Here is a 22,998-nt window from a genome sequence, read left to right as displayed (position 1 = left end):
TTTAAACGCCATAGTTTTGAATTATTACCGATTAGCACAAAAGTTTGAAACTACTTGCTATTAATTCTTCTAATTCTAATTCCTAGCTGATCTATAAACTTTAAAATTTCGATATTGTTGAGCAGCCATAAATGAATAAGATTAAATTCACCATTACACCAAATATTTTTATTTTAATTTAAGACCTCTTTTAATTTATGGAAAGAAGAGGCGACCTGTTGAACGGTGATACAAAACAACACTGAGGTTATCTTTAGAAAACAAATCAAATCTCTCTCGACCTCTATTTTTAAATTTATCACCATTTTCATTCCCATTATATTTCATCGAACTCCCTGTTCATAGTTAGTACCGTAACGTTGAACAATATAATAAAAATATGTAAGAAGGTCACTTGCCACACCTTTCACATTTTTACATATTGAAAGGAAATTTGTTCCATCACCATTTTCATTCCCATTATATTTCATCGAACTCCCTGTTCATAGTTAGTACCGTAACGTTGAACAATATAATAAAAATATGTAAGAAGGTCACTTGCCACACCTTTCACATTTTTACATATTGAAAGGAAATTTGTTCCAAAACCATTAATAGAGTTTGTACCATAATTCTTACCGCTTGAGGCTGATCTATGGTATGCAAAATAATGACCTAGATCAATGATATCTAGAGCAACAATTTAATTGGAACTGAGTAGCTCGTAATAACTACAACTTGCTGATTCCACCATATACATGGATCTTCCGGATTGATAACTTCCTGAGCTTGGAATTATCGTTCTAGATATGTTACAGTTCTTCATTTTCCACTAGAAACCAATGAACAATATTATATTATAACAGCTGTTTATATTGATACTTATATATTGAAACACACACACATATAGATGGTCTGGGTTAAAACAGTAAACGCCAAAAACCCATTTGCATAACTTTCATCACTTAGAAGGAAAACACAGTTTTTTTTGTTTGCTCTTGATTCTTATTGGTGATGAAAAGTAATGAAATATTTATGACTCCTATTGGATAAAATTAACTAAGACAGTCTCAGCATCTCTAGCGAGTGTTTAGTAGTTGTCTATGACGAATAATTTTTACCATCTGAAATTAGTAATAATTTGACCTTTTAAATGAGTTTAAAGCACCACTATCCCATCTGCATCCAAAAGCTTTAGCAATATATTTCAAGGTAACTGGCCATAAATGATTCTAAATCTAGAGGTTGAGTCATTTTTTGTCAAAAGTTATTACGCTAAGAAGGGAGTCTTCAGAAGGTCATTTTCATTTCCAGAATATATTTTTTTTTATCCAAAGAAGGAAATATTATGCACGTTTCTGAAATCTGTGTGGTATTTATGTATTATTTTAAATATGCTTAAGTTGTCTCGCTTTTATTCCAAATAGATTTGATGATATAATACGGATATTAAGGACTAATCTAGCTAGTGTTATAGACTTTTTGCATTAGATTTCTGTTTAATATATGGCAGCAAAATATATATACATCATTGCAAGTGAGAACAAATAGTAGTCTGAGAGAACCCAACGCAATAATTTTAATTATAATTAATAAGGTCGTCACTTAATAATAATAGTAATAATAATAAAATGATGTCACTTGTACAGAATATTTATAATTCTGATTAAAGTACATATGCGGTCTCACCAACCGCGGTCTCGCTTATCCGAGCGGATACTTCGTTGACTGTTACCGAAAGTTAAAAATAAAAATAAACTTTATAAAAATAAATATAAAAATAAACCTTTAGAAAAAATTCCTAATATATATACGAAAATTAATAAAACATAAAAACGCTTCGTGCCACATCAAGAATGATGATATTCCTTCATACCTTCACCCTTAATTTAACACAGATATTAAACAGGTTACCAAGATGTATAAAATTAGACAACATGACCATGACATTGTTGAAATATGCGAAATGAATTAAGAACAGTAAAATCACAGATTGAAAAGGTAAAATATTTCGAACTAGTATAATAACGTCCAATTAAAATATGTTAAAGGCTCAAATGAATACACTCGCTGTTGCTGCGCACATAGTGCTGCATCTAATACTGTAGACCTAAACATAAATAATATAGTTAAGCTAAAATTACTTGAAAAATTGAATTATTTTTAGCACATGCCAGTAGAAATATTTTAATATAAATATAAACCTTTAGAAATTATTTCTAATATATACGAAAATTATTAAAACACTAAATTGAAAGCCAACGGAAATTTTTTATTTATTATTATAATTACAATATTTGATTATAAAAATAGTCAGTCACTATTGCGTAGAGCTATGTAAATTAGAGTTGTTTTGTCAGTTTCTACAAACACACCAATATCCATATACCAGAGATTCAAAATTTCTTAATTCTTAACAAAATACCTTACACAATGGATCACCTGGAATATATATACGAGCATTATAAATGAATCTTTGTTTAACATGAACATTATACACAAGATTTTAAAGCATATTAGATGAATAAATATAATACCGCCATTTTAAAGTAAATGTAGCCTATGCCGATGATTGTAATAGTTACACTTGTATTTAACGGCTTCAATAATAAGTCCTTACATCATTAACAAGTTAAATCTAGTTAGAACTGGTGAAGTTGATTTGAAAAAAAATCATTTACGCTGCATTTATTGCATTTAAAAATATCTTTAAGAAGGTATGTTCATTCAAAAATTAGTATACCTTTATAGTAAAAGTTCCCAATAATAATATCGACCTTTTAAGAGTTTAAGTGGATAGAAAACTACAAATATATGTGGAGTAACAATAAGTGTAATTATTAGTTAATATCACAAACACATTTACATTAAGAAAAGGTACTCTTTCAGGTACCTATATCAGAAATGTTATCTTTTAGCACGCATCGATGTAGAAGTTTTCTGGATTTTTGTAAAATAAATAATTTTATCACCCCCCTCCCCACATACAATTCTTCAGATGAAATATCGTATTTATGACCACGTAACCTGAGTAATATATTAATTTAATTCTATAATTTATTAATTTATTCTTCGACTTAAGTGGTGTTGATCTTATGGCGACCGCCACGACCCTTTAGGCCACCACGAATTCACCACCAGAAAGTACAAAGGTTGACAACGCCGGTGGATTGGTACCATGCAGTTTCAGGCGATAAAAGACCATCACGACGACGTCTCGTTCTCTTTTCTTTTCTCCATTCCCTTGTAATAGTACCACTTCCACAGCGCTACCGTACTTCCTCTACCTAACCTAATATCCTGTCAATTCTCCCGTCGACCACATGTATAATTTAATATTAAAATAAATAGTATTTCTTCAACCAGTGTTTTCAGTTCTCGTGCAAATTCCTTCCAAGAATAGTAGTGAGTGTTCTGACAAATAATCGCAGCGGCAGCCACACATTTCGACCGACTGACCGACCCGACGAACATTTCTACAATCTAAAACATGTGAAACTGAACAATTTAAAACTCTGCATTTGATATAAACGCAAAAATATCTATATTCTTGTCTCCTAGGCGAGCCGGCCACTAAAATAATATAGAATTTAATAATGATAAAACATTTGTTCCTATAATTGCATATTTCATAAGATACGGCGTGATAAGCGAATCAAAAAAGAATAGAAATCAAATAATTCCCGTAAGAGTATGTTACAAGTTTACAAGAGCCTAAGCAATTAACATACAATAACTTCATCAAGCATTTTTACAAAAGGTGGACTTAGACATGATTTAACATTTTCAATTATTTTAAACGCTTAGTTACACTCTTAACGTAAATTCTTAAACTAGCCATCTGTCTAGTTTCTTTTACGCCATTCAGCTTCAGTGTAGTAATTTAGTATATAAAATATCAAACAACTTCATCAGAATGAATAGAAACTTTATGAATACTTGGAAAATTAAACCTATAGTATAATATTAAGTATCATTTTCCATCATTTAATAACATATCCACATAATATTTAAGAAAATAAAAATAAAAAACTTATTTTATAGATGTGTTATTATATTGAGAAACTACACCCCATCGATACATATGATGTACATTTATATTATATAAAATAAATTTGAAAGCAAGTCATGGAAATTATTTTCAAAATCATCATTTTACCAATTGTATCTCAAGGCTGCGTCAACACTAAAGTAATCGGTAGAAAACTTTCGGTATTTTGTTTGGTAGACCGACAAATGATACATGTTTGCAGGGGTTAAAAAACAATTAATTATACGGAAACTATTCGAAACGAACATCGATGAACTACTTTATTCCAAAGAAAAAATAGTTATATTCATCTGATTACTATGAAAGTCATGAAAGTCCAAGTCATGGGAAAATAAGTTGCTAGCCGTCGTCTAGCACCAAGAATACAATGAATTATGTATACCAATTGAAACTATCGACATAGAACTAATCGACTATTGAGGGAACAAAGGTATTAACTAGAACCTTATAGGTAAAATATTTCATTTTTCTGAGTTGAATGGGCTCATATGCAAAGGGGAATATATCTACAGGAAGCAAATTCGTAATACACAGAAATTGATATGCAAGCGACTAAATAAAAATTCTGTAGAAAAAACTAATTTATCACGAAATAACTGAATTGGTTTGACTCCATATCAAGGAGGCAAAGCGCATGATTCCGCTGAAATATTTTATAATATTACTATTTAAAAGCCTTAGAGATAAGTTTTGAGATTATATACAATGAAGCGATAGAATGAAAATATTCCATTGAAAAAATCCACTTCACTAACAGTAGTTACAGAAAGATATAAAATTAGTTGTGCAATAATAGGTTCTAAATTAAAAATTTGGTCTCTGCGAATGCAGGTACATTTGTATCGACGTAATGCAGCTACGTTTAAATCCGAAATGTAAAGTTGTAAATTAATTTATAAACTCATTTGTCAAAATTGTAAATGTATGTTATAATTTATATATAAACTTAAGTTTAAAAAGAATCGCTTATTGATGTTAATTTAAAATGATTGAATACATGTTACTTGTGCTAATATGTATTCAGATAATGTTTTCATCAATATTTAAAAATGCATATAATAAAAATATACATTTACATAAATTTGCATTAAAAATACGTGGCACAAAATACGTCAACGAAAATATTTTCTACAATATTTTCCCTCTTTCTGACTATATAACAACATCGTGTTGACAGAACGATATTGGCTTTACAGATCCCGTATATAATCGATACATTTTGGTCTTTTTTTAGTTTTTCGAAACAGTTTGCCAACCAAGCCATGATGCATCGATTTCGTCATGTGGTACTCAAACCACTTAACGAAAGTGGTACCTTCATCAGCTAAAACCATGTATTCTTCACTAAGGTTTCAATGTGTGGCATTGTCATGCAAGATGATAATTTTTCACCTCTTACTCGTTATTGCAGGTTTTTTTTCAACAATGCTCTATTCAATTTATTCAATTGACGCAGATTTATACTTGAAGTAAATATTTCAATGAATTTTACCAGCTCGTAATGTACTACACTTTCCTGATCCAACCATATCCACAGCTATAGTTTGTAGGCATAAATATTCCACTGCGATGTCGATGTGGAAGTTCTGGATTTTTTTGCGCTTGGGGTACACGTAGCAGCTTCAAAATGGGCCAAAGGAAGCTCTTCTCTATTGCTTGTAAAGCAGCAAATAGTATTGAAACATTAAAAAGGTATATTCGGTAAATTTATTTGGTAGTTATTTTCCCTTCCATTGGAACTTTCCCATCCCATGTAAAGTCTGGAAAAAGTTGATCATCAGATGAGTAAAAGCTGCCGGAAAGATCTTTGAGTACTTGAGCTGGGTTTCCATCCAAAGGATCTCGCAATTAATTTTCATCGAACTTTTTTGTTTCTACATTCTTTGATATTAACATCAAAATCACCATAGTCTATGTAGCCAAAGTAGCAGTGGATTAACACTTTATCTCAACTTAAGACTTCGAAACGTTCTTAGTCTGTAGTCTTAGCCTTTGTATATTACAACATTTTAATGCAAATAATATAACAAAACAAATGTGTTATAAAGTATCGTTTATTTTAACATTATAGTTACTGTTCACTGCTAGTTTGGATAGTTGATAAGTCAAGCTTGTAAAATTATTTGATTGGCTTCAGCTGCAGATTGTTCAAATGAAATAGTAAAATTAATGAATAATAAGAAATTAGTAGAAAAATTCCGGAAACCCTGAGCCGTGATTAGCGCCTGTAAACACGGAGCTCAGTAACAAAATATGAATGACTTTTTTGTAAAGTAATATTAAAGCCGAATTTAAGAGTTATGTTAGGTTGTTGAACAGTTAGCATACTATAAAATAAAAATCATACTAACACCTAATAACTAAGGTATTTAATTTAAATTTATTTACTACTTTCATTTATTTAAATTTAACTAAAATAATTTCTCTTTACTTATTTTTTAATTATAAAGCAATATGTTATGTATTAATAATTTATTAAAATAACACAAGGTAAAAAAGACTGTATATGTTTATTATATTACAAAAATATTTAAGGAAACAAAAATTAATATTTGTGGAGATATATCTGACTCAGAATCAAATAGGTCGGCCAAGGATTACATCTGGTTAACACTCATTAAAATTTAGCAACGCCACCAACTTGGTGCTAAGAAAAGATCACCATAAAGTGACGGCTGTGACCTATGATATCTGCCAAGCGTTATACACTTCCTCGCATTAGAATGTTTAAACTGTTTATTTGCACAAATGGAACTATAAAGAGACGAAAAAAAATATCTTTCAGAATATGTGTTTATATAATTACATTTCTAAACAACAAATAACAATTAAAAAATAATTTTTAATAACTTTCTAAATGCCTTTTTTGCTTATTTCTTGACATTTCCTTTCAATTGCTGTTGTATTTCTTCTAGAGTTTTCCCACTAGTTTCCGGAACTAGAAAGAACGACAATATAAACGATGCAAAGGTAGAAACGGCATAAACAAGGAACGGAGCATATAGCCCAACAGTCCCATTCAAGCTTTTAAACGTAAAAGTCCCTATTGTGATAATAATGCCCATCGAAAAATTGCTGACGCAAATTCCTTTACCTTTAATGCTAACAGAGAAGAGCTCACCCGTCATCAAACTGGGCAACGGTCCCAGACCAACTGAATAAAATATCACGTAAACAATCAGCACAGCAAGAGGGAACCATTGCATGGCACTAAGATCAATAGAAGGATGGAACTCGTTTATATAGAAATAGATGGCCTCGCATAATAACAGCATGGAACATCCTAAAGAAGAAATCAACATCGACTTTCTTCTTCCAAATATGTCTAACGTCACTGTCAGTAAGGTCATAATAAGCCACATGAATGCTGAAAAGTAAATAGAAGCCATTTCTGGACTAACGGAGAGATTGCCCGACTTTTCGAAGATGAATTGAATGTATGTTTCCAGTGCGGAAATCCCAGCCATTGCTTGAGAATATTTCAAAAATATGCAGGTTGTCAGAGCCTTTCGATTGCTTTTAATTATGAAGAGGTCTTTCCATGTACCACTTTCGGATATTTGTCTCTGTACATCTGATTTTAATTGCAAAAAATCTGTTTCTATATTATCTTTCCTTAACAGCCATCTTAGCGATGCTTTGGCTTTGTCATCTTGGCCCTTCATCACATAATAGTGTGGAGTCTCCGGCATCCATATAAAGATGATCACGAATGATACTGGAAATATGAGACAAATGTAAGATGTTTGCTGGATGTTACAATACTTTCCTAAAAAATAGAAATATTGAAATTAGTGTTTATGTATATAAAATAGTTTTTATGAATATAGTGAAATAATTAAAGTGTTTTAGCTATTTTTAATTATATTATGGAGCTTATTTTTAGCACTGGGCCAACTATGTTTATCTGGACTGACCTCGTAATGCAAGCACCCAACCTCCAATGGAATCATGGATACTGGCCCACAGAATATGACAATTACAAACATAAATAAAAAACATCTGTTGCTTCACAGCATTCGAAATGGAAACTATCGCAATAGCAGGATGGAGTATCAAATTTTAAAATTCAGCATTAATGATAAGCAAAAATGGGAAGCCAAAACCTGATTTAGTAGACGAAGTTATAGGTCCAAGTATGATTAATATTTTCAATTTATACTGAATGGTTACTCAAATCATTATAGTAAAAGTATATTATGCATTCTCCATTGCTAATTCAAAGAACCCCTTGGATCAATTCTTCATATTCACACCAGTTTGAGTTTATTAACAAGCATTCTACAACTGATCAGGTCCACAGAACAACAGATGATATTGGAAAATCCTACGGAAATAAAAAGTATGCTCAGCTATATTCTTAAATGTAGCACAAGCCTTCGATAAGGTTTGGCATGAATGGCGTGAGCCTTGTTCATAAACTATAGAAAATGTTATCAAAACACTAAACGGATGTACTTGAGTGTGTACCGAACTACTAAAATCGTACATTACATCCAGAATGTTTAGATTTAAGCAAAAAGAAGATTACTCTACAATACAAGAAGCTAAAGCAGGGGTACCACAAATAAGTGTACTGGGGCCAATGCTTAATCTACTCTACACTTGTGAAATACCACAAATGGAGAATATTACGATGGTTACATTTGCTGATGATACTGCGATGCTATGGGAGACAAATGTGAAGAACGAAAATTACAACAGGCAAGTGACAATATACATAATTGGACACAAGTTTGGGAAATAAAAATTAACGAAAGTAAATCTGCGCATGTGCAGATCATCTACAATCAGACCGTATAAGTACCAATAACATTAAATAATACTATCATTCCATATAGCAACAACTGCTCATGTAAAAAGTAAATGTACATTGTTTCTAGGTGGGTTGCTATTTATATTTTAAGTTTAGCGATAAATACAGTAACTTACTAACGAAAATGGCTTCACTATTATTCACAGTATTCTCCATGTTGACCAACATATTTTTGCATCTGGGTATAGAAACCAAAGTAATGAGAACGGAAGATGGAAATCGATTCTTATATTTCCACTTTGCTATATATATATATATATATATATATATATATATATATATATATATATATATATATATATATCAAATGCATTCATAAATATGGAATATAAATATGAAGCAACATATCTTGAGGTCCACAAAACAATTTATAGCGCAAACCTAAAATTAGGTTGCGACCATTGAGTATTTCCAAGAATATATTGAAGTAATTTACAAGCAGCAGAAATGAGTTATCTCGGGATAGGGTTAGAAATATATATGAGTACAAATAAGGAAAGGTCTCAATATAGAATTTGTGGAAGATTACATAGGAAGTGGGCAACATAGTTGGCGGGGACACTTACAGTGCATGGTGATGCAAATCTGGTAAAAGGACCGAGAGGAGAACAATCAGAGGGAATTTATGATGAACATATCAAGAAGTATTTCAAAATGGAGGAAAACCTCAAATGCAGCAAAAATACTGAGTAGATTTTGACAGAAATGGAAGGAATGTATACGTGGAGATATAGATAATGGACAGTGAATGCACAACCTCATACACCCATACATCTGCTCTTCTAGGTAATCCATCATATTCGCTCACATATACCAGTACGTTTAAAGTAATAGCAATCTACAGCAGTTATTCAATATTAATTATATCTTATAGATTATTCTAAATGCTTAATCTTAATGCTTATGACGACCACATAATCATAAACATATAGTTTAGATATCCAAACTTTTGAGCGGAATTCTAATCAAGTTGTAAGAGTTTTTTTTACCACTTTGGCGAATTTCGTCGTTTTGCGACAGACATAAAATGTATATATAAAATAATTAATTGAAAATCCGGAGGCTGTCTATATTTTCTCCTATTAATGCATTTCTAAAATTTTGCAGTACATATTTAGTTCTAATCTGGGTGAGTCCTGGGCAGAGGAGTATATGGTAGACTGAAATAGGAGCACGGCGACAAAACTCAGAGTGAGCAGGCGGGCTCGATCTCATCAAGTGACCGTGCGAGAAGCTACAGTTGCTCAAGCTCAGTCGATTCAAAGCTACGGCATCGTGACGAAGGGAAAAAACGCGAAGAGAAGACAAAAATCAGTTTTAACCTCAAGGAGCTTGGTTGGCCTCCTGGGCCCAACGACGTTGTACCTCGTTCTTTGTGAAACAAGAAACGAATGGGATATGGTCAGCTTGGACACAAGCATCCGTGATGGGGAGGGGAGAGGAGGCTGTCGATTTAACCGCACCATCCACGCGCTCATTCCCTGGTATACCAACGTGAGAAAGGATCCACATTAAACTCAATTCAGACAAATGGTACGGATGATTGACAGTAAGTCGGTGACCAAGGGATGGTTGATCTTCTATTCTAGGAAACATTCGAGAGAATTTTGGGAGTCAGGATTAGCAATTCTTTGAAGGATTGTGTTGTAATGTTGTAAAGCTTTGAATATCGCGAGGAGTTCAGCAGTCAATACTGAACCCCGTTCAGGGAGCTTGAAACGGAATGCCCGGATGTCCAGCACAAATGCGAGAATTGTAACCATTGGTTCCAAATCCAAGTTCATAGAACTTGGACCAAATAAGTTAAGGACAATGCCCTCTTTTCTAAAACTGATATAAAGCTATGTTTATATGCAGGGGGTAGTGAAGGTCCAAAGGGGAAAATTGGGGTAGTGGAAAAGGAGGAGATGCAACAATGGAATTTCAGCCCTGAAAAGAAGATCAGCAATTATATGAGAGGTGCGAGTGGAGTAGTTAGGGGTAAGACCGTCCAAGAAGGGTCGATGACTCCCAGTGGAGGTCAGATTTAAAGAAGATGGTAGAGCAAGCGATCTCACAGCGAACTTCTATGAAAGTAAATCCCAACAATAAGAAAGAGGTTGGGTGGATGTGAGACTGGACAAGTTAATTGCAGGTGAGGATCGAAGGGCGCCCAGCGATATTCTAAGTGCAGTACTTTGAGTGGCATCTAGAGATTTGAGGTAAGTTGGAGCAGCAGTGGCGAAGACTAGGGAGCTATAGTCTAGCTTAGGAAGGATTATGGAGAAATATATTTTAAATATGATTTCCTGGTCTGCACTAGTGTTTTGAACAGGAATAGCGAGTTTTGAATTAGATGATATGATGCTTCGAGGACAGCAGACAGTTGAAAATGAGTCGCAGGTACCTTGTACGACCAAAGGTTGGGATTGGAGTATTATTATCGGAGAGTGAATAGACGCGGGTACGGTTACGCTTCTCAAGAATTTATTAAATAAAGATTAATATTTTGATATAAACCATACATACGCATGTTAAATATTATTTAAACAATATAAAGAAACTTACCAATTACATTAATTAGCAAAAAACCTGCATTATAAGCGAATGTTTGTCCACTTCCCCAAGTTCCTCTAATACTAGGTGTTGCAATTTCCCCTATATATATAGGTACAGTACCGTATACCATTGCATCACCAACTCCACTTAAAACTCTGGCAATATAAAATGTGTATATGTCTTTGGCGAAAATGGTGATTATCCAGAACAGAGCTTGAGGAATACTTATAACAATAAGGGTATACTTTCGTCCTATGATGTCATGGATTTTGAAGAAAAATATTGCAGAAACTGTCACACCTAAAAAAAGATATATGTAGTTACTAGTTTACATGAAATAATATCAGCAAGAAGTTACATTCTAAAGTAACTAGTCTGGTTTAGTTTCTACGTTTGAATTTAGGTGCGCGAATATATTTTCCTAGTAGATGCACTCGCCTATACTAGACTATATACTCAATAATCCACTCAAAATTCTTCTTCTTGCATGGCAAGTAATAAAATAGCTATGCAGAGCAATTTAGTTCGTATGACAGGTATTTGTTTTTTCCCCCAGAATTTGACCAATAATTTCTGGAAATCATTTTGAAACAAACATCAGAAATTAAGATTTGCCAAGGTAGCCTTGCCATAAATTCAAAAAAACAGCTGATGAATTTCTTAAAATCAAATAATAAGAGCACGACATAAACGTGAACAATTTTTAGTTCCAGCAGGATGACAGTAAATAGAGAAAAACGGACGCCTCGATAGACATATTGCAGAAAAATTTACATCCTACAGAGATGAGGTGAATTAGTCTTCAAAATGGAAAAGCTGTAATCGACTAGTGCGAAAATTACTCTTATGCTGCAGTGATATAACAATGTTAAACATATTGAAGGCGGTGTAGTTTATTAGGAAATCTCTCTCTATATATCGTAGATAATCAACAACATATATTGTTTAAGATACGTCCTTCAAAAGGTAGAAATTATAGGCTAAAAACTATAACAATTTTCTCTTGCTTGATTTATCTTGACATAGTACATTTTTCTTAAGCAGTAAATTTTAAAACTGAAGGTGAGGGAGACTAACGAAATTGAGCAAGTATTGGTCAATAACCTAAGAACTTTGTATCATATCGTATTATATTCAAAGAAACAATGTTACCAATGTACCTAAAAAATGATTCATACACAAGAAAAAAAATTGGGTTTTGAGCTTTTTAAATCAAATAAAATTATGACAACTGGCTGTTAACGACAAAAAATAATTAGTAGCTTTTAAATAGGTCACCTACCGTACTACTAAATTCCAATAATTCGTTTCGTCAATAGGATTATTATTTCGCGACTTCTTTCTCAAAATAAACCAGATATTATATTGTTCCTCAACTCTGCTATCCTCCTTATTTAATTCTTACTATTTTTTGGGTATTTTCAAAAATTCGTACTTAATAGCATGTAGCCATTTAGAGAATATCATTTTGGGTCGATTGAAGGGATTTGAATTCGAGAACGATATTCCAGAAACCGAATTTGTCAATAGTTTAGAAATCCAGAGAAACCTTTCATAAGTGCTGGATACAATTATCCAAATCATTTATTTTGAAAGCTCCTTTTATAGCACTCTCTTTCTCTCTTTCTACATGTATGCTCGTCAACTGAGCTGTTGCATTTCTATGTACTCTTTCAGTGATTCAACATGGAGATCTTTTCTTGTTTCTATACTTGCCATCCTGTCCGTCTTTGTTATACCCCTAAATCATCTGGGGGTATTTCATTTCTGCAGCTTATATTTTACATTGATCTCTTTATAATCATAACTATATTTTAATACAGAATATTGGAATTGGTTTGTAAATTACTTTACAGGCTTCCATTTTAGATTTGTTTAATATTTCCTTCCGTAGTTTAATGTTCATTTCCATCTCCTAGTTTTCATTAATATCAATTTCCAAACTCAGATACTTAACTATATTTACTTGTTCTAATTTGGCACAATTTGTATATTAATTGATTTTGTTCTTTGTGTAAATTTCTATCTGTTTCAGATTTTCTATAGGTGTTTTGGCCTATCAGTTTTTTATTATTAGATCATTTTCAGAGGTTCCTACCGACATTTCGGTTTTGTTATGTGCATATTTTGTATATTTAACATTTCTCTATTATTTCAACCATTAATATTATAAACAAGATTGGGCTTAAACCTCAGTCTTATTTTAGTCCTGCTTGGATTGTTTCTGACTTCATATTATCAACAATGGTGATATTGATATTTATCATGCATATTCCTTGAATTTTATTACTTACACCTTTTTATTTTAACATAACCCATAGTTTAATAAATAAGTAGCAAGAATTTAAACAAAAATAAATTAAAAATGAAACCATATTTTATTATAGGGCAAAAATTCTGGGGTAATACATTTTTATTCGGAACAGAAACACCAAATGCACCCAACAATATAATACATAAAAGAGGCTTACCAATAGGCAATAAAACCGGTAAAAGATTAGCCTCATCCTCACTGATATCATAGTGTTCTTTATCTTGGATAAGAACTAAAATAAATGGAGATGGCCAGGAAAAAAGTAGGGCGCTCGTAAGTCCCGGGATACAGGCTTAAAACAAAATAAAATACGTTCGATTCAAAGGAAACAAACGAGGAAAAAAACACCTTCCTGGCGAATCGGTATTTAATTCTACTTACCTACAATTATGGCTAAAATTTGCGGCCATTCTTTATCCCTGGTTCCCATATTTATTATAGTTTAATGCGGAGGGTATTATCAAGTAGAGATGGCGTGCGTTTGATGAATATTTGCCTTTTATAATAATTATGGCGATTGGTGGGGCAAGCATAAATATTTGCAAAACAACATTGAATTAAATCATGATCAAGAAACATAATTTTTAATTGGTTTAAGGATTAATTCCAACATTTTTTAATGAAAATGACATGATTGTGTAAAAAGATAAAGATCTTTAAGATCTAAATTAAATAGCACCAGTGTTTTTGGCTAAGGCTTGTGTCAATATCGCATATTATAAAATATTATCAAGATTGATAAGATTTTTTAGATATACGTACGGTGAATTGTTTTTCCAGTTTCTCCAATTTGGGAGGTAATATAGTTTTTTTCAATTTTTTTCTTGCAATTTTTTCTTCTGTAAAGTGGTATGGCATTTAATGTGTTTTCATATTCTTAAAACAATGTTTCATGTGCGATATTCAAAAATATTCTTCGTGAAACCACTACACCTTTTCAGGCTTCGGAACAACTTGTGGTTATAATCAGATTTTAATTGGCGGGAATGAAAAATTCGATTGATGCGGAATCGGGATGCCCTATCAATATTTTGTCTTATAAAAACAATATTGTCTGAGCTGATTTGTGAGTGTTGTGATGAAATATAGTTTCTTCTTATATTCTTACATATAAGTATATATATATATATATATATATATATATATATATATATAGGATTTGGTTCTTACATACCTATGTAATGCCTACAGATGCAGCTAGGTCATATTTTTTAAGATTTAAATCTATTCGAATATCTTTATATCAATCGGTACAAACCATCCTTTAGATATTTCTTAAAATTTTCGAAATCCAACATAAACTAATCTTTTTTATGACAAAATAATCATGAAATATCTTAAATATTTCATGTGACGATCTTATTTTATAAATTTCCTTTAGTTTATTACAAATTTTTGTCGGTCATTTTGGAGGGAACTTACAGTACTGTAGAAAGATCTTCGCTGTAAAATATTGGGTTCTTCACTACACCTCCTTGAAAATTATTGAAATAATTGCACGCTTAATTGCAAAAGTTTGTTCAAATCGCACTCAAACATTAAAATAATCAAAAAAAAATAATGATAAGTTTCCAATGATCAACATTCGCCAAATTTTCAAAACGCATATTACATATTCCGAAAGAATATAAAATAGATGTCATTTTTACTCAATGTGACGATTCGCTTTCTTTATTAGTAATTTATAGTTGATGTGTCGATGGATTTTTAATGGTTAAAAAAATCAACTTAATGCAGAGATAAAAATTTTTATAAAGGCTATTGAAGTAGTAAAGATACTAAAAAAGTAATATTGTTTGTTATAATTTTGTAAAAATGAGGATATAAGTAATTAAACCTCGTAAAGCATGTCCAAAAAACTACGTCAATGCTAGAAATAGTTGCAGAGATATTTTTCAATTATATATACCTAACTATATATGTATTTTGTTCCAAAAATTTAATTTCGTTCCTTTTTAGTAATTTACGGTCAACCAGAGCCTCATTGTCATAGAGACAACCAATTTTAATGGATTTTTATGAGATAAAAAGTGTTATACTTGTACATATACTGTCATAATGATTATAATTAGAGAATATTATTATGAATGCATATTATTAGAAAAATGTAGCTACTGGATTCTAGATCAAGAATTGCTCAAGTAGATAAAACCTTAGTTTTAAATATACACTCGTTTCTTTAATGTTATTTTATTATTTGATAACGTGCTGTTACCTTTACTGATTAAATAATATTCAATATAATTTGATTCAGGTCCTGGAACTTTAAGGATACGATTTTTTTTACTTTAGAAACATATATATATATATATATATATATATATATATATATATATATATATATATATATATGAACATATTTTTCACAGCCATATAGATTGAGAAACATAAACACCCTTCAATCCGATTCAATAAAGAAATAAAGAAATTTTAAATAAGTAGAACGATTAAAATTAAGCTAATATATAAATAATGCATGAATAATTGACATATTTAATTCTCATACCTAAAAAAAGATATTTGGTTATGTATTTACAAAGTAAAGCCTATATGACGAAAAATAGGATTTGAGAAACAATGATTCAAAATAAGGAATGTTTCTGGCCCTGGGATCTGTTACCCAGTCTAGGTGATTTAACAAATTTTCCGATCAAACTAGAACAAAAAGAGTTATTGCTCTGTTGGGAATCGAATCAAGGACCTTCAAGGGTAAGGTAGAAACAGTTGCCTACAAAAATGTTTCTACCAAATCTCATATGATATGGTTAGTACTTAAAATGCAAACTGACTGACTTTTACATTAACCTACTTCCGTCATATCAGTTTAGCAGTAATATTATACAAGAATAAATGATTATTTCAGATAAAAATATATGAAAACGTTGTAAGTGCCTTTGAAATTTGTGGTTTTCCGATGGTTCAACCCAACAGATCCTAACTTGGTTCCAATGAGATCACCTTGACATATCCAGTCCATAATTGACAGATAAATCGGCGAACATACATAAAAATACATATATACAGTCGGTTAAAAGTAGATTGATAATTCAATCACTTATTAGCTAAGAAGGCAGAAAAATTAAGGAAAGTAATTTAATATATTTTACTAGTTTTTGTCAATATATACTTTTTACTTGAAACAGTTTAGTTACTACAAACTTCGTAAACCGAGCCTTATCAGTTTTCTATATCGGTAACAATCAAGAAAAATAAACAGCGTGTTTCTTTTGTAACAATCATATGTGATTCTTGGCATACATACATATATTATATTTAAAGTTTGACGTAAACAATGATAACGTTTAAAATGTAAGTATGATTTTTCATTAATTATGTTTATTTTGTTAATTTCGAACAGATATAGTGTTTCCCTTGTCACTGTAACTAACTTTCGTATATATTTGTTGGCCTCATTAACTTCTATTGGACATTGTTCAATGACTTTGAACATTATTACATATTCTTCACAATTAGAATCGGCAATTCAATGTTGTGTGATTAGAAGTGATTCATGGCCCGAACTATCCTCATGATGATGGAATATATAACAATTGTAAATCTTTGACTGGTGTTAGTACAAATTTGAGAAACCGGCGTAAGTCTAAAAAATAAGTTTAGTTCACATTCCGAGATTTTAGTAAAATGAAGCAAATTGAGCAAATGGAATGCTTGCTTCAGTAAAAATTGGTCAGATTGACATTATCAATTATATCTTATATATAAAATTCTCATGTCACATTGTTCGTTCCCATACTCCTCCGAAACGGCTTGACAGATTGTTATGAAAATTTTTATGCATATTAAGTAGGTCTGAGAGTCAGCTACTATCTATTTTTAAAACCTCTAAGTGACAAGGGGTGTCTACCCCAAATTTTTATTAATTTTTCGGATATTTTTTTATTATGTGGCATTAAAAAATACATATAACTCTAAATTTTCAGTTTTCTATCACCAACCCCTGCTTTACAATAGTAATTTTACTAATTTTATAATTTTTTATACCTCTCGATAACATCATTTATAATCACTAGCTAAGTTATGTGCAACGGCTGTGCAACGGTACTTGATTAGTCATTAAAATTAATGAAAAACGTTATTGAAGCCCATAGTTTAAATGGCAAGTTTCGAGATAAAAATATATTAATACCACGAATACCAATTATAACCACAGATGTGCCTGTAAGAGTATTCAATTTCTGATTAGATTGGCATTTGCAATGACTATTAATAAATCCTAAGGCCAAACAATGTCTTTATGTTGCTTAGATTTGAGCGCACCATGTTTTTCCAATGGACAATTATACGTTGCAAGCTCTCGAGTGGATAAACCATCAAGTTTGTATGCATTAGCTAAAGATGGTGTAACAAAAAATGGTCACTCTGTGGCATTAAGAGATTAATATTATGTAATGAATTAATGATATAAATAATTATTACTTAAAATAAATTATAATAAATTAAAAGAAATAATGTTTGGTGCTTTGTTATTTTTATATTCCCTCCTCGTTCACAGCGCTCTATGCCATTTTCACTCATATACCACATCCTTACACACTTCCAATAAGTTAATTATTTTCTCCAATAGAAATTTTCTAGAAATTATTTACATGGCAAAATAACGTTTGCCGGGTCAGCTGGTATACTACATCAGTGTATCTTACATATCTTTATATTATACGCAATGTAAACACTATATTCATTTCAGACTCATATTATATTATTTCATATCATTTTGCTTTATTTTATTAGATATTTTATTAACAAAATATTTGTTTAAGTTTATGCAAGATTAAGCCAATCTATTTTTGTTATTCACAATAATTTAATCAATACCCATTGATATTGCTTAGTGTAGTTACTAAAACTTGAAGCACGCCCATCTCATTGTGGAAAATTTTACGTGAAATATTAAGCTTTAACAATTGCCAGAGCTTAACAGGTAGATGTTAGAGCGTTTGTATCAGAACTCTCAACGTAGTGCTATCATGTTTGTGTTTGTAGATCAATCTACGTTATGGCTTTTATAACATATACATTTTTTACCACTAATAAACAACTATCTGCTGAGTGGATGCATTACGTAAAACTGGATTAACATATCTAAAAATTAAACAATAATAATCTAGCATGCAATATAGTGATTCAAGATTAGTAGTATCTATGTACACTGAATACATTTCATAAAGCAAAATACGTGGTACGAGCAGGCAAGAACGAGACCCAGAATGAAATAAAAGTGCTAGAACAGGCCAAAGGACCTGTTAGGAGGCAAAATATATTTATACCGCGTTGTTGGTAAACACAATACGCCACATAAAACTCTTGAAAAAAATTAAATTGCGATGTAGAAATTTTTCGAAATGGCTTTTTATTTAATTCGTATAGCAGTTTTATATTTTAGAGTTGAAAACCCAACGGAAAATAATATTGAATGGGGTTTTATCAACGCAATAGCCTAAATTTGCCTGTACTCTGTCACTGTAACTGAAATAAGAATTCCATAACGAATACAAGAAATTTGATAGAATTAAAGTGAGTGAACGATAATATGTGGTAAAACATTGAAGAACATTAAGTAAATAGTAACAGTATAACACTTGACAAGAGTCCCCCATAATAGCACAATCACCATTTGGGAACTGTGAGAATATACCCTTAACCCTTAACCTGGTGAAGTACAGCCAATAGGACTATTTGATCCACAAGAAACAGAAACAGCAGTGAATTTTGAATCAGTTCAGTTTAAAGCTATTTTATTCTCTCTAATTGGCATTCGAATCTGATACTGACTTTAGGCATACTTACACGACTAAAACAATTACATTATATTAAATATAATTTTCAAAATTATTTGGTAATTCAAACTAGAACAAAATGATCGTACACACAAAATGTCATATATGCTATATCAAATTCTGTTAGCATCAGCATACAGTGAATATGTCTATAATGTGAAATATGTAGAACGTTCTCTATATGTGTTGAAGGAACAAGTAGTTTAAATCAATTCCCGTTAATAAAGTTTTCCCAATAAATCTAGAGCATCTAGAGCTTGCACATATTGCTAAACCAGCTTTCTCTTAGCTCGCATAAAGTTGACAATGTCCAAGATATCAGGATACTTCAAGTAGTGTTTTGAGCAAGAAGAGAAAATTGGTTATTACAATCTTCACACCGTTTGTATCGCATTTAATAGATAAGAAGTTTCGAAAGCCACATGACGCAGCAAGTCTATATGCGAAATTCGCATTGAACGGTTGTCGTGCATATATGGTTGTATGCATTCTGTCGTGCGTAAAAAATTATTGTGCATATACACACACTTATTACAAAACCAAACAAAATAAAATCATATGACCTCTAAAATAAAATATTCTTAGAGGAATGTATCCGTAGCTATCCGAACACAAAAAAATCTAAAATCTGAGAATGTAAACACCTATTGTCAGATGTTTGTATTACCCGTACCTATTATTATTCTATATCAAAATGACGACTATTTACAATATGGAGACATGTATTTATAACTACATCTCCCAACGAACGGTCACCACAGTTCTTGTTCTTAATTAAATTAAATAAACAAAGTGAACAATGAAATATCCCCCGTCAACGTTACATAAACTCCGGGGATCTATTTTATTTACAATAATTAACCATCTTTCCATACATTGTTACTCGTTATCGTCTGAGTTTTATTTGGCATCAATAACATTGTCTGTTTCGCGGTACCAAAACTTGATGTTACTTTTATGAGATAACTATAGATGGCGCTGTTTATACAGGGTGGCTCCGATAGAAATTAATTAATTAAATTGGTGCTAATTGTTAAATATTATTATATGAGGGGATGGGAAAGGGAGAACACAGATCATGGAACACAGAGCTACACCATCATAAAATAGAAAGTTGAAATACTATAATTAAACTAAAACTGTATAAGAATATTTTTACTTGCGACAATATAAGTTCACCTATTTTTCTATAAAATATTTAGCGATTTGAATGTGGAATGATAATGAATAAAAGCAAAACAAAAGTCATGGTGATCAAAGAGCTAGAAGTAATAAATATATAAATTGAGGGTGTAAGGATAGAAGTTGATACAAACAAACAAGATTTAAAACAAGAAGAACTGAAAAGTAAACAAGAAAAGTAGGGAGAATCTCCAAAAGTATAATTATCATAAAGTAATAAAAGCCTTAAATTACTGAAACATATTACGCCAAAATGATAATCATTTGATTGTTAACTTTTCTTTATAAATGTTAGAAGAAAATGTTTCTACTCATACAAGCTTTACGTTAGGTAACCGACAATTTAAAGGATATATGTAATACATGCATTTTTCATGGGTGTATAGAGCAAATAATTTTTTCTTTAAAATTGTCATTTTTAAAATCCGAAACCAGTATTCGCATAGTGAAATCATGGCAGTATTGTTGCCGCAAGATGCACATAGCTTTCGGTGGCCTTCACTCGAAAAAGTAAAACTTTCTGCAATGCCGTATACTCTATAAGACCTATACTATAAGACCGACACAATTAAATTAAATATGGAGATGGTCTAAAATAAATGACAGACGTGACAGATTAGAACAAACATTATAAAATTTTGTCATCATTTTTACGTATATTGAAAATACATGAAATTAAATAAAATAAAAGTACACATATACAGACAGCCACCCACATCTGTCAGTTTGGCTCACGATCCGTGTTTATTTTATGTAGCTCTATCTTTTATATGGTGGAATCAACGTTTTTGCTGAACAAACAGAAACTAGAGACAAGTAATTTTTTAAATGTTCCGTGCTCTGACGTAGGAATTCCAGAAATACGGTTTTATATGAAAAGTAACTGTGTAATTTTTGTTTAGAAACTATTTCGTGTAATTTTAAAGAATTTTTTTTATTTTAATTAAGTTATAACTCGTCAGTTTGTACTATAATAATACATTAAATATCAAGTTTGGGTATCAACGGAATATGGGGTTTTTGACTGGGAAGTCTGAAAGAGGACTGACTTTATATATGAAGTCTATAGGGAGTTAAAACATTTTACATTTTTATTAATAACAACAAACTAATATTCCGGCTTTATCTAAAAACATATTCCCGCGCCAAAATTTCCATATGGAATTAACATAATGCAAAAATAATAATAAACATCTGTCATCTACTCCCACAAAAAGAGAATTCTACTCATTTCTATTTCGAGGATTCTATTCACAAATATGAAGCAATCCGATTGAAATTTTAGAAAATTTGGAAAACGTATCATCTCAAGAATATCAGAGAGCATACGAAAGATATGTTTTCAGAAGAAATGAGTATAATCGAAATAGTTCTGATGATACAATATAACATTAAATCACTGGTAATCCGAAAGGTTATTATATAGGATTTTTTAATAGATATTTAATAGTTTTTTTAATATATATATTTTAAAGTCTCCTTTTACCAACTATGGGTTTATCTGGACTGGGCCTAAAGTTTAACGTGGGCTCCGAACCACGGTCTTCAGCAATTAGGACTACCAACTGGCGAGTGACCAATATTAGAAATCATCCCAAAAGACATCCGGTCTTACCCAGCTGGTTTCTGGCCTGACAGGGATCATTTTCCTTGTCGGATTTTACACCCTTGTTTAGAACATTCACAAATATTAAACAATCACAAACATAAATTTACGACCATGCTCCAGCAGGATTCGAACCCGCAGCTATCGCAACAATAGGAGGACCGTCCCATCGCCTATACCACTGCGCCACCAAGCCAGCAAAATTAATTTTTAAATAGTTCATCTCAGGTTTTGTATGTAAATACATAAATCCAATAAAATATATTTAAAATGTATTTTGTTCAAATATGGTCTATAGCTAGGCGCTACTTTTCCCCAACTTTGAAATAATTGAGTGATTCGATCTCAAAAAAATTACGTATATTTGGAGGCTATCCACAAATCGATCCATCTTTTAACTTTCTGATCGGAATTATGTTTTCACCAATGTTACAACATATAATCGAATGTTGTCATGCTGAAGAATAACATTGTTGAATCTTTGCTCGTATTTTGGCAGGTCTGAATATAGCCTCTCTAACGCATTTTAATGGCTAGAGAAGACCAGGAGAGGGATTATCTATTCCTGCTCGAAGTAACTCATTATTATCGAAAATAAGTAATTTTGAACAGTTAGATATATACCAAAACAAGAGCCAGAAGAACGTTTGCCGGTTTATGACATGTGATTATTATCGTTAATGTCTATGAATAATTTTGAGGATATATGGCAACCGT

At 31.5% G+C, this 22,998-nt stretch overlaps 2 protein-coding genes across 2 annotated transcripts in view; both read right to left on the bottom strand.

Moving 5' to 3' along the window:
* LOC143191326 (5-hydroxytryptamine receptor) overlaps positions 1-22,998 on the bottom strand; it is a 584,206-nt gene that overhangs the window by 476,749 nt on the left and 84,459 nt on the right. The window lies entirely within an intron of this gene.
* On the bottom strand, positions 6,870-14,188 carry LOC143191329 (facilitated trehalose transporter Tret1-like). The gene is made up of 4 exons (XM_076396266.1): positions 14,080-14,188; positions 13,856-13,990; positions 11,394-11,684; positions 6,870-7,799 (listed from the first exon to the last, which is right to left on the bottom strand). Exons 1-4 carry the CDS (start codon positions 14,126-14,128, stop codon positions 6,901-6,903), a joined length of 1,374 nt encoding a protein of 457 aa, XP_076252381.1. The 5' UTR covers positions 14,129-14,188; the 3' UTR covers positions 6,870-6,900.

Source organism: Rhynchophorus ferrugineus, unplaced genomic scaffold (assembly GCF_030347505.1).
Source record: "Rhynchophorus ferrugineus isolate W39M unplaced genomic scaffold, kcgeb_rfMv2 rfM2, whole genome shotgun sequence".
In the NCBI taxonomy this organism is placed as follows: domain Eukaryota; kingdom Metazoa; phylum Arthropoda; class Insecta; order Coleoptera; family Curculionidae; genus Rhynchophorus; species Rhynchophorus ferrugineus.
The sequence above is the reverse complement of the archived record's forward strand: the minus strand, read 5'-3'. Positions and strand labels throughout refer to the sequence as shown.

Bases quoted from the DNA above. Each gene is read 5' to 3' on its own strand.
- LOC143191329 (XM_076396266.1), bottom strand. From the start codon at position 14,128: ATGGGAACCAGGGATAAAGAATGGCCGCAAATTTTAGCCATAATTGTA. The intron at 13,991-14,079 runs GTAAGTAGAATT...TTTTGTTTTAAG, and splicing joins AATTTTAGCCATAATTGTAG to CCTGTATCCCGGGACTTACG. The intron at 11,685-13,855 runs GTAAGCCTCTTT...ATCTTTTTTTAG, and splicing joins ACCGGTTTTATTGCCTATTG to GTGTGACAGTTTCTGCAATA.